This window comes from Pocillopora damicornis, chromosome 12 (assembly GCF_964200805.1).
Source record: "Pocillopora damicornis chromosome 12, jaPocDami1.2, whole genome shotgun sequence".
NCBI lineage: Eukaryota > Metazoa > Cnidaria > Anthozoa > Scleractinia > Pocilloporidae > Pocillopora > Pocillopora damicornis.
In genome coordinates, this window is record NC_142681.1 from 3937640 (window position 1) to 3950936 (window position 13297).

Here is a 13297-nt window from a genome sequence, read left to right on the forward strand (position 1 = left end):
CTCCTGAAACTTTGCTCCGACTTGAACCGATGGTTATCAAGCTACAGGCGCCAAAATTTTAATTTAGTATTTAGGATAAAACTGACCCTTTCGAAGGAGTAGCTAAATCAGTTAAGAAAATTGTTTTGGTGTCATGACAACAGATTTACTGGTACAAATACATTCGAAATCCAATTTTAAAAGAAATCTCATGATTTTTTCATGTAAAGAAAGATAACCACAAATCATCCTTTGATGTTTATTTGATATTTATTTTTTTATAGTATTACTTTTTTATACCTCGAGAGTTTCTTTTTTTGGATCAATATCAGTATCTGGGCAACTGCCCAACTACCCCTCCCCGAACCTAACATTAACCTTAACTGTTGTTGGGTTCGGGGAGGGGTAGGTGGGCAGTTGCTCAGATACTGACATTGATCCCTACTTTTAAAGGAGTTGACCTGCCTTGAGTTACGGCAAAGAAATTCAATTTGTTCCGTTTCAGAGTTAGAAAGGCGACATTGAATGATCAAATTGTATTAAGCTACTCTAACTTCTCAGTCTTCTATAAAACGACCTGTCATTGACACCTGTTGCAAGCTAATAGATTTGCCCGACGAACCATTCACCGCAAAATCGAAAACAATTATTTAAAAAATCTGGGTACAAACGCTGTTATTGACCGTTGTGGTTTCATGGCGGTCTCCCGACTCTTTCCCCTCGCTTTGGCGTTTAGCGTGGCTTTGATCATTGCTGTTTCGACAGTTTACACTTTCATCAATGGATACAGCGAAGACTTTAGTTTGGTGTTTAAATTCAAGCGAAACCAAGAACCGTCCGTTAGACAATCAACTCTTGACAAGGGAGTGCCATTCCCGCATAACAACATTCGCCTACCAAAACAAGTTCTTCCACTATCCTACCGCATTTACATCCATCCAAATTTAACAACGTTCAAGTTTACAGGCACAGTTAACATCTTACTTCGATGCTTTCAACCAACGAAGAACTTAATATTACACATGCGCGATCTCAGCGTTGGAGAAATACAACTCACAGATTCAAAACAAAAACGTTTAACGATTGTAAGACGAATGCAACACAAGGAAAATCAACAATATTTGATTGCCACAAATGAGGAGCTCAAAGAAAAAGAAAGATATTCACTTAGTATGGAATTCAGTGGAGTTCTATCTAAAAACATGGAGGGATTTTATCGAAGTAGCTACAAGACGAAAAGCGGACAAGTCAGGTTAGTGACCAATAAATATTTTCTCCTTACAATATTGATACATTTTTAAGCAGACATGTGATGAGAATGAGGAAAAATTATCGGGAGGGTTTGGTTTGATTCAACACCAAATTCTAAGAAAGATTTTCATGAAAAATTCGGTGAAGACAGTAGCGAGAATTGGGCAAATTGGGATATCAAGCGTTCATGAGGTCAAACAGCGACCAGAGATACATAAATTCAAACCTGAATTCAGTGCGTTGCCACGGGACAATCAACTATGCTTCATGATTTTTAATCTGTTCTAGTCAATCCCTGAATGTATCTTTGATTTCAAATTGCAGATACCTAGCCACAACTCAGTTCGAGGCTACAAACGCTCGCTCGGCATTTCCATGTTTCGACGAGCCCGCATTTAAAGCGGTTTTCCACATCACTGTAGCACATGACGATAATCACAAAGCGCTGTCCAACATGCCTCTAGAGTCGAGTGACAGAAGACATGATGGTCTTGTGGAGAGCCGTTTCAGTGCAAGCGTTCCTATGCCAACGTATCTGGTGGCGTTTATCGTGTGTGACTTTGAATATAGAGAGTCAAAAACTAAGAGTGACAGAAAGGTAGGATAATTGACCTGGAGTTAAATTTCACGGTGTAAGGCTCCACAAGTAAGACTTTCAGGTCACAACTTAACTAATTACGAGGGCTTTCCATTCGTCAGAAGAGGCTGATTGGACCGTTATGTCCATAAATGGAAAGGGACAGTTCTGACAACTGACGTAATTGAGTGGAACCAGTGACTTTTCAAGCTTCTTTGCTGGCGGACTAACCGCAAGATGCAATGAAGCTCTGAATGTCCATTAACAAAGACGATTGTACAAAACATTACCAAACCTCAGGTATAGATAGTTCGTTTAATTTGGCAAGACTTAGAAAGCACCCTTAGTATCGTTAGATGAAAGATTGTCAAGGATATCCTACCTACTTATTTTCTTAATTGTGAATACTCCGTCCATTTTTTTGCACCAGAATATTTCAGCTATCAATCTCGATTGTAAAACTGCCATCTTATATTATTCGGCAGATGAGGTTTAGATATAGTCAAAATTATGCATTCAAGAATACAAATCACTTCAATTAAGCAGTGGAAATTACGATTATCCTGAAAAATTCCTGAATACAGCTTCTAACAATCGCTATTTCCTTTGATTACCACCACAATTAGCCTGTGTTAAAATTGAACAGTCTCGAGACATATCTTTTTTTCTGAATTAATCTCATGAATATTGGAACACATTTTAGAATGAAGAAGGACATCGAAACCCTTTCTTTTGAAACAACAGGAGAAACATCTAATCGACATCTAAGTAAATCACGTACTGTGAAAGAGCTCAAATCTCGTGAAAAGCTTGGTGACTTAACAAAAAAAAGCGGGGGATAAGTAAAATTCTAAGTTGCCTGCAAGCATTTAATCCTCATTAACTTTGAATGCTAAATCAGAGAACTCGTTGGTGATACACCAGGTTTAAATTTGATGCTTGTGATATTTTCTAGATAAGGGTGTGGTCTAAGCCTGATGCTATACACAGTGTGGACTTTGCTCTCGATGTTGCCAAGCGCACGTTGGAATATTACGAAGATTTCTTCAAGGTTCCGTATCCACTTCCTAAGTTAGGTAGGTTAAAGACTGAGAAGTATTACAATTGGTCCTTCCTCACTTGGTTAATAACTTCTGACTGCTCATAAGCTATTGCTAGGGAACATTCACTATTTATAGCAGGGGGGGTGGGGAGAATTTTGGGGAGAGTTACAAGGTTTTCAGGGAGAAAGCTGAGGAATCAGTCGTTGCAAAAAGAGTATATAGAGGGAACTTAAGAAAATTGACCATCAGTGAAATGCCAACAAGGTGAGGATCATAAGAATTCTACAGAACATTATGGGGGGATCAGGTAAATTTCATCGAAACACGACCAAAATATACCGACCCCTCCCTCCCTCTCCCACTCACCAAAATGATTGAGGGAGGACGCAAAGTTGACCACACCTAATTCACCATGAGGTCTAAAGTGAGTCAGAATTTCACAACAGCGTTTGACAAGTAATTCCTACCTAATATTAATAGTAAATTATTATTTATGAAATCGTTCAAATCGTTGTTTTACAGATCTCATAGCAATTCCAGATATGGGTGGTGCTATGGAAAACTGGGGACTAGTTACATTTCGTGAATCTGCTGTACTGTTTGATCCGAGCACCGGAAGCGTGACTGACAAGAAACTGGTTACCATGATTGTGAATCATGAACTTGCGCACCAGGTACGGGCAATGTTTTCACCGCATCAAGATACTTGCGCAAGCAGATGTGTTGACGCCACACGCAATATTTTTGTGCATGGCTCTATTTTGAACTTAGTGCGCTGCTACAACCAGTTGCAAAAAATTTTGAGACACCTCGAGCAAAAATGTATTTCCCGATTTCATTGAATGGCCAAGAAAAAATTTAGTGTAAAAAACCAATAGCAACCCCCCCTTCTCCAATTGAATGTTTTGTACAAGATACTGCTTAGCTTGCAACATTGCTAAGGGAAAGGGGGGGGGGGGTCGCTTGGTGAACAGTTTTCCTTCTACTGGTCATATTTCACCACTACTTCTGCAAATGACTGTAACTTGTCTTAGTTCTTTGAAGTTTTGATTGGTTGTCACTTCTTATCTTCGGTGATGAGAAGGGACAAAATTACTAGGTAGAAGTTGCTATACTGATATAACTCCAGCTTCTCTCTACCAATTCAGAAAGTAATGTATGGCAGCTAGTAGGGAGAATGACTAGTCACTTCCGTACACGAATGACTTAAATACTTCTTTCTTACTTCTTTCAGTGGTTTGGCAACTTAGTGACAATGAAATGGTGGAATGACTTGTGGTTGAATGAAGGATTCGCTGTCTACATGGAATATCTAGCCACTGATAACTATAACAATCAATGGAAAAGGGTAAGAGCACTACTTACCAATACTTTTCGTCTCTCGAAAGTAACCTGCGGCCCTTCAGAAAAGTTCTCCATTGGTCCTGATCTTCAACAGATGTTGCTGTATCTTTCAACGGCTGCCATCCCATCATCCCCCGCTTTCTAGTACCTTTTCTTCTCCAGGCCTCTTTGACTCATCTAAAGAAAACAAAAGTGAAGAGTAAGCTAAAATAGATACCCACCCTTTGAGGAAAGGTGTTTTCAAAAAATCACTTCCACAGAGTTTGTGGCGACGAAAGGTATCTCTGTGCTTAAAAATTAGAATTTAAGTATTTTTTCTGTTATAGGAAGACCAATTCATATTGGACACGTCGAGAGAAGCTCTTGATGTAGACAGCTCAATGTATACTCATCCTGTGTCTGTTCAAGTTCACAATCCAGCAGAAATAAACGAAATCGTGGATAAAATAACATACCACAAGGTACGATTCTGAACCATTTCCAAATATCCATGCGCTATTGTCAGAGATCTAACGACTGTGGCCTGCTAATAACGACTGTTCCTTCTCACAAATGTTTGATTTTACAGAGTTCAGCCCTCATTAGAATGATGCAAAACTTCCTCGGAGTGGAAACTTTTAGAAAAGGAATTCAGGTATTAAACTCCTGGGCAAATCAGGCATCGTTTCTTGTTTATTTCCGCTCATTTTTTTTCAACCTCCCATTTTATTCCTTCAGAAATTACAAAGTATAAATTTAATCCTCTACACTTTTTTAAAAGAGTTTTCCTTCACTTCTCGATTTAGATTTACCTAAAGGATCACCGATTTTCAAATGCCAAGGCGTTGGATCTTTGGAAAGCGATGAGTTTGGTGAGTGCTATATGTGTACCTCTCATTAACGTGTCTCGCCCCCCCCCCTCCTTTTAAAATTGCTGGCGTTGAATCAGTGTTCTCCCTTATTTTACGCATGACAGGTAAAACAAATTTTCAAACCGGTAAAGCGTTCTTTTCACCTGTTGAATTTTCAAGAATTCCAAGCAATTTTAAACGGTAATTAAAGGTACTACAGGCGGTAAATGTTACCGGTTACTGTCTGAAAAGGAGAACACTGAATTGAATAGATGAAAAACACGATAGAAAGTTTCGATAGTCAACAGCGCGTCAGACTTCTTAGACAAAGCTGTTTTGGTCTGCGGTAATTCCCTGTATTCTCATGACCTTAATGTATAACTTAGGATTAGTACTGTAACACAGAACAAAACCCAATAGAGCCTTTGACTTCATACACAGGCCACTGAAAATCATTTAGATGTTGCAACAGTAATGGCTCCATGGGTGAGCCAAAAAGGATTTCCTGTTATATCTATAATCAGCGACAACACTCAGAAAAAAGATGGCCGCTTGTCGTACACAGCGAGTCAGAAAAGATTCTTCCGAGATTTTACTTCGCAACATTTAAAAGATGGACATACGGAAACGTAAGTTTATTGTCATCTTTTCCGAGTGTTGGGATTTTCTTTACAGTTATTTTCGCACTTTAAAAGCATAGCAAATACCTTTCAATGCAGGTCACCAAGCCACGAGAAATAAAATTTTGGGGGGGCATGTTTAAACAACGCGTCAAACGTTGAGACTTTCTGTGCTTTTGATTGAGAGATTTGCTAAAAACAACTGTTCAACTGTTTTAGAATGGAAAAGCAGACCTCAGCGAACATTTAAATCGCCACACGTTCTTGACTTTCGCTTTAAAACACTTAATTATTTTTGAGACTAACATCGGCCATCACTTTCCCAGACATTTCCCAACATTCTCGATTATGGAAAATATGTTTTGGCAGACTGTTTACTTCAAAGCAGCTCATGTAAACATTAACCCAAAGCTAATCCCAAAATCTCACATTTCTTCATCCCTTATTCAGACCTGGATGGTTCATTCCGCTGACATATATTACCAGGGATTCACATGACAGTATCAATACAGTTTGGATGAACAAGACTTCAGGTGAGAATTCCAATACTGTGTGTTCCCATTGACGTATCATTTACGCTGACAATTAAGACAAAAACGTAATCATAAGCAGCCAATGAAATCCAAGTGCATATAGTTAAATGGCATCAAGTGCAGCAAAGACAAGAGACCAAGTCGCCATTGTTTTTCATCTTAGATTTGATTGGTTGAGAAGTGGCTTAAGTTTTCTAGATCAATCACAGTGCACAGTGGAGGAAAACCAATGCAATCCCTGATTGCTTCTTATTCTCAACTAACGATTGCTCTGTTCCAGTCGTTCTTTATTTGACGCTTACAGAAACATATGCTTTCAATTCCTAGTTACATTTCAGCTATTCTTCAGCGAGTCTGGTTGGTTTAAGGCAAACGTAGGACAAACAGGCTTTTATCGAGTCAACTATGAAGAGGAAAACTGGGAAAGACTGAGTCAGCAACTACTTCACAATCACACGGTAAGGTATTGACCTCTAAAGTCAACTGTCAGATACAAGAAAAGATTTTTTATGCACCAGCTACCCTTATCAATATTTGTCAGAAATCCAACAAATTGCCAAACTAATCACAGAAGAAAATTTTCGAAGAATATAACAAAACTGACGAAAAATCAAAGCAGACGAATTATGTAATGTAAGGCGTTCAAATTTACCAGGTCTCAATTAGATTTGGCCATAAGTCTGTTTACGCGAGATACAAACGTAACAATCAAATAAGAGTACAGCTAAAGTTGCGCGAGATACAAACGTAACAAGCAAATGAAAGAACAGCTAAAGTTGCGCGAGATACAAACGTAACAATCAAATGGAAGTTCAGCTTAAGTTGTGCGCGATACAGACGTAACAATTAAATGAAAGAACAGCTAAAGTTGTGAAAAATACAAACGTAATAATCAAATGAAAGAACAGCTAAAGTTGTGCGAAATACAAACGTAATAATCAAATGAAAGGACAGCTTAAGCTGCGCGAGATACAAACGTAACAATCAAATGAAAGAACAGCTAAAGTTGTGCGAGATACAAACGTAATAATCAAATGAAAGGACAGCTTAAGCTGCGCGAGATACAAACGTAACAATCAAATGAAAGGACAGCTTAAGTTGCACGAGATACAAACGTAACAATCAAATGAAAGGACAGCTAAAGTTGCGCGAGATACAAACGTAACAATCAAATGAAAGGACAGCTTAAGTTGCGCGAGATCATCCGTAACAATCAAATGAAAGGACAGCTTAAGTTGCACGCGAACAGACGTAACAATCAAATGAAAGGAATACTAAAGTTGCGCGAGATACAAACGTAACAATAAAAGAAAGGAATGCTGAAGTTGCGCGAGATTCAAACATAACTATCAAATGAAAGGAAAGCTGAAGTTGCACGAGATACAAACGTTACAATCAAATGAAAAGACTGCTAAAGTTGCGCGAGATAAAAACGAAACAATCAAATGAAAGAACAGCTAAAGTTGCGCGAGATACAAACGTAACAATAAAAGAAAGGACTGCTGAAATTGTGCGAGATACAAACGTTACAATCAAGTAAATGGACAGCTGAACTTATGCGAGATACAATCGAATCAATTAAATTAAAGCAAAGCTAGAGTTACTCAAGATACGAAGCAGTCGGCAAGATAGAACCGAAACTACGAGCATGTTACGGAACAACAGCTATACCCGACGTGAGATTCTAGCTTAACCGATTTTTCTGGTATTTTTGTCTTCAAGGTACTAAGACCATCAGACAGGAGTGGTTTGATAGACGATGCACTGAGTTTAGCGAGGTAAAGTGAAACGTGATTTAATCGTAAGGGCTTCGTCTATGGTTCTTTTGTGTTTTTTGTTTATTCTTGTTTTGCTATGTTTTGTTAGTTGGTTTGTTTTTAAGTTTGTTTTTTGAGTAGTGTGTTGCCAAGAGATAATCGAGCTAAGACACCGAATGGGTCATAAAAGCCATAATCCAAAGGGAATGCCACAGAAGTTACTTTTAGACTCCTGGCTGTCTGTTGTGAGGAAGATACTATCCGACTGCAAGTTATTTTACTGATGGACTGTAAATGTTTTCGTGAATAGCGAATAGACATCGTACAAGTCGTCTACCTGAGTAAAATTCTCAACATAGGATTTCTTTCCAAATCGAGAGCGAGTTTAAAATATCTACGATAGAAGATAGACTACGATAATAATAGTTCACTGGGGACTCTCATCTGACACCACTCTCGAGCAATGTAAGAGATGATAATTTTAAAGAGATCTAACCTTTAGAAATGTGTTGTAATGTAACTTTCAACATCTTAATTATTTTCCTTCAGAACGGGCGTGCTAGAGTACAAAATTGCATTTCAAATGATTGAGTATATCAACCACGAACTTGAGTATGTACCATGGGCAGTCACTCTGCGATCAATGGCTTACATTGGAAACATGCTGAGCTCAAGAGCTTCCTACAAGCTGTACCAGGTAGCAGTCATTGATAGATTCAACCCAAGAATCCAGAAAAGAATTTTTCATCGCTTGACAAAGCCTACACATAAAAATCATCCTCTTTTTCTTTTGAAAAAGGGTACGACTGTGGGAGACTGCGTAACCCATAAAAGAGGTTCATTCCCCGGAAATATCCGAATACCCACCATTAACTTAGTTGCTAGGTAACATTATAGTGTCGGATTTCGCACAGGTCGCCAGTACTCCCGTTGTTCTTTGACTGGAGGGAAAAGTCGTAAAATCACAACCGCCTTTTGCGAAGATTCATCACTTCTTTCTCCTAACTATTCGAAGTAATCATTTAAAAAAATTGTCGTATTTATTGTAGCAAGTACTAACATTACTTTCTCTTAGTGCTGACTGGTAAATTTTTTAATTTTTTAATTGCAACAAGCAATTTATCGTGGAGAAAATAAAGCATTTGGGAATGATCCTTGGATGGGAGGATACGGGAGAACTAATTGACAAGTAAGAATTTACGTTCAATCAAATCTAACCTTTAAGATTGCTTGCTTGCGTGGAAATGAATTGTGACGTAAGTGCGCCGGGGATTGCGAGGCTTGGAGTATTCACATGCGACAACCCACTATTTCTGCGCTTCACTCTTTGCGAGCATTGATTTGGAAAAAAAAAGGACTTTTTGAAGTCCAGTTATCACTCAGTTTGTTTTAAAATTACGTCGATTTTAACAAAGAACGGGAAACTGCTGAATAACACAGTTATTAATCTCTTCTTTTCTTTCAGATCTCTTCGTGATCTGACCCTCTCTACACTGTGTTCACACGGTAACACAGAGTGCGTGAACAAGTCCAAAAAGTTGTTCAACGACTGGTCAAAGGTCAATGGGTAAGAGAAAATTGTGCTTGTCCTAATGTTTCTGTGATCTTTTTAAGAAGCTACGTCACTATATTTTGAATCTCTTGCCTACAACATGAATAATTAGTACAGGTAACAACATGATTTCGAGTGCAATTTGGTGTTAATAAGCACGAGTAAATTTTTCACAGGCGACAAAATTGCACGCACCCGTTGGGCGAGGGCAATTTGTAACCTTGGAAATTTTATTTGTTTATTTACACCAAATTGCACGAGGAATCGTGTTGTTCCTTGTTAAAAATCTATATGAAAAACGCATCACAGAAAGTCTAGAGGGACGAAATTTTGGCAGCACGCGCGCGCTACTTGTAATTTACACTCGTGTTAAAACTTTGCACATGAAAAATGCACTCGTTTTCAGCCAATCAGACGCGCTTTTCCCATGTACATTATCACCTTATTTACGGGCGTGTATTACTTTTTGTTGGCCCTATAATTAGCATGATTCACATAACCGGAAGTAGAATATATTGAACGACAAAACGTAGTCATATCACATAATAACGATATTAAGCTATTGAGATATATATTGTCTTTTTTGGATCGTTAAGTGGTTGTGCCATTGCGTCGCTACAAGGTACTCTGGTGAACTGCACCGTCATTGAGTCGGCAAATCTGATTTACCAGGAAGAACACGAGTTCGTGAATAAATAATAAAAAAGACGTAGCTCACCTTCTGAGCGGCAACCATGAGTCATTCTTTACAGTAAACACCTTGTGCACATTCTATTTAAATATACATTGCTATGAGACTGTTCATTCATTCAAGTACTGGCACCATTTTCTTTTTTCCCCAATAGAAGTCAGACAGCGGTTGACACGTAGGTGGTGTAACAGTCATAAATTTGACAGTCGCATACCACCGGGTCTGACGGGTTTACTATATTCTCGTAATCAATTGAAAACTCTTTAAAATTTATTTGTTTATAGAAGCAAACCCATTATGCCACACCTTAGGAAGATTATTTACTACACAGCTGTTAAATACGGAGGCCAAATTGAGTGGGAAAGTCTATGGAGAAAATACAAGGAATGCAAAAATGCAGCAGAGAGAGAAAAGATCATCTCGGCTTTAGGTGCTACACGGGATAAAAACGTTTTGAAAAGGTAGGAGGTTCAAAACCCGCATTATTCATTCATTCCTTCATTCATTGATTCATGCATGCTTTCATGCATTTATTTACTTAGGACTGAGCTCGGAAAACCCGACTTGAGAATGACAATGATAATGATGATGATGGTGATCATACTTTCAAATCGCATACGAGAGATCTCCCAGAAATAGACTGGACACTAATAAGTTGTGGAGGCACCCAGAGGGTGACACTAAGTAGCACAGGTCTGCTACTCTCTGACACACTGTTTCAGATCACTCCCGCGGTTATTTAGAGGCCTGTTAAGCAAGGAAGTAGAGCAGTGCATTTCAGTTACAACCCTAGTCCGTGAAATAATCGCGTGCAGTTTTTTAATAGTTGACTTCAGAGTGAATGTTCTACCAATTTCATTCCAAACCAAACGTTCTAGAAAAATTACTCTTGAAACTTGTTAACGAACTTCATGCAATGTCTTCCTCTGTGTAATAGATTATTAAAGAAAGTTTTGATGAGCAGTGCCGAGGTCCGCCCCCAAGACTTCATTCAAATTATTGGGACTGTAGCGAGTAACCCTGATGGACGACGGCTGGCTTGGAAATTTTTTGACAAGAACTTCAAAAAAATAGTTAAAAGGTATAGTGAATGAAACAATAAGAGCGATTCCTTTTTATCTTAGACTTCCTCAAAACTATTAAAAGATCTTTTTCCCTGATCTATTCTTTAAATGCGTGTTCTGAATGATATCCTCATAAAGGATGACTCGTCATGGGTGCGGGAAAGTTCTTGGCAGCTGAATAACGATTAATATTAATGTTGATGAGACACGAGAAGGAAGTATTTTTATTTCTTGTAAGCTTAATAATACGTGCGTTTTGATAGGTTATTTACTTATGATCTATTGGAGGACGGACGCATAGATGACATCACCAATAACAATATTTTTCTTCTTTATTTTATGGAACACATAGATATCCTTGTTACCGTGCGTCTGCTTGGTAACAGATCAAAGAAGGCGTCAAAATGTGCGAAGAACGTCAGTGGCACACTCGCCGGCGCTTCGTGCGAAACTTTTCGCACTTACTACATTTTGAGAACGTCTGTGGTCTTTAACAGAACGGCGGATGATGAATTCTGTTTGTTCAGCTCACTGACTGATTAAACATTTTTCCTCTAGGTTTGGTAATGAATCAAGAACAGTCGCATTTCTCTTAGAAAAAACAACAGAAAATCTCAACACACGAAAAGACCTTAGAAAGGTAAAAACAAAACTTTTTGTAGAAGTTGTGTTGTTTCAGCAGCTACATAGACAGTCTTATCAATTTGTCACTGTATAATTGTTCAACGTCATTGCATTAGTAAATAAAACGAGTTTAAATCCCACAGTAAGCGGCCCACATAGAGCTGAGTGCATATCGTTCACTCATCCTTATTTGACCACACCGGCCAATCAGAATGAATGAATATGTCACATGGAGACAGTGAGAAACCAACGCAAAAACAAGCAATCTGCGTGGTTTTAGTACTGCATCTGACTGATTGAAAGGTGCGAGCTTTCTCTAACAATTATAGAACACAGCGAAGTACAACTAAAGTAATACCGGATTTCGTTTGCCACGGAATCGAAAGTTGTTCTATTAAAGCCATCCGACGAGAAGCTGAAGTGAATGAACTAATTGCCTAAAAAGCGCGACTGGTTTCAATTTTAGATCCCAAATGGAACGGCTTGCTGCCCTTGCAGTGTAAACTATTTGAAAGTTTGTTTTTATTAATTCACACCAATGTTTTTATTTGCCTAAACATTATTAACGCCACTTCTCCACTCTCACACTCTTCTTGCAGGTCAAAGATTTCTTTGAGGAACATCAAAGAATGCGCCTAATTCAGTTATCCAGTAAGAAAATTCTAGAGACAATCGAAACAAACATTCACTGGATGTACACTAAAATCCAGAAGGTGGAAAGGTGGCTCATGGATCGACAAAATAAGAATTAAAAGAGGAAATAAGATCAAAGACTTATGATCTATGCTATAGAAAATCTTTAAGGGGGGCTCTGAACCATAGTCCCAGTTTGAAGTTGCTTGCATTTCGATGATGAAAGGAATGTTACTTGGTGCCACTCACAAGTGCCAAAGTTTATGTCCATCTCAAGTGTAAATAAGAACAATTGTGAGTTTTTCAGATTTAAAAAAGTTCACTTTTTATTGAATTTTTACTCATTAAGCAATTTTGAGTAAGTTTTGGTAATAAAGCTATAAAACAAAGTTACAATGCAACCCTATCTCACCTATATTTTACAGTGCTTAGGGATGGTTTCAGCCTTCTGTCCCAAAAAAGGTGAAGAGGATGAATGAGGATGTCATAGCAACATGAGCCAGTTCATAATCCTCAAAAATTTTTCTACACATAAAAAGATTATAATCAAAAGATTATGTGAGAGCACAAGGAACAAGGGAATCTAGAATACATGTCATCATTTACTTATTGTTCTTAGAAAGCTAGGTTAGATAGATTGATGGATGCTACCAGGAAGTTTTTAAAAATAAAACTATTCCACTTGCTTATGTTGAAAAAGAAAAGAATGAAATAAGCCAATTTCAGACTGCAAACCACCTTGTTTACAAGAAGCACAACTAAAATGTTTAAAGCAATCACTTGCTTCACCATTTTAAAA

At 38.2% G+C, this 13297-nt stretch overlaps 1 protein-coding gene across 2 annotated transcripts; it reads left to right on the top strand.

Moving 5' to 3' along the window:
* Positions 1-409: 409 nt before the first annotated feature.
* LOC113685786 (endoplasmic reticulum aminopeptidase 1-like) lies at positions 410-13202 on the top strand. 2 transcript variants are annotated; one of them, XR_016181874.1, is made up of 19 exons: positions 410-1231; positions 1555-1828; positions 2763-2883; positions 3373-3524; positions 4085-4198; positions 4521-4655; positions 4763-4828; positions 4980-5045; positions 5466-5653; positions 6095-6177; positions 6505-6635; positions 7900-7955; positions 8484-8631; positions 9050-9123; positions 9400-9501; positions 10509-10638; positions 11115-11258; positions 11800-11881; positions 12465-13202. XR_016181874.1 is itself a non-coding variant. In XM_027203339.2 (19 exons), the coding sequence occupies exons 1-19, from the start codon at positions 675-677 to the stop codon at positions 12615-12617; spliced, it is 2823 nt and encodes a 940-aa protein (XP_027059140.2). In that variant the 5' UTR covers positions 410-674; the 3' UTR covers positions 12618-13202. The 2 variants fall into 2 exon arrangements, 1 of the variants encoding a protein (XP_027059140.2); XM_027203339.2 differs by having other exon boundaries at positions 10462-10638.
* The last annotated feature ends 95 nt before the right edge of the window (positions 13203-13297 follow it).

Bases quoted from the DNA above. Each gene is read 5' to 3' on its own strand.
- LOC113685786 (XM_027203339.2), top strand. From the start codon at position 675: ATGGCGGTCTCCCGACTCTTTCCCCTCGCTTTGGCGTTTAGCGTGGCT. The intron at 6,636-7,899 runs GTAAGGTATTGA...TTTGTCTTCAAG, and splicing joins AACTACTTCACAATCACACG to GTACTAAGACCATCAGACAG. The intron at 7,956-8,483 runs GTAAAGTGAAAC...ATTTTCCTTCAG, and splicing joins GATGCACTGAGTTTAGCGAG to AACGGGCGTGCTAGAGTACA.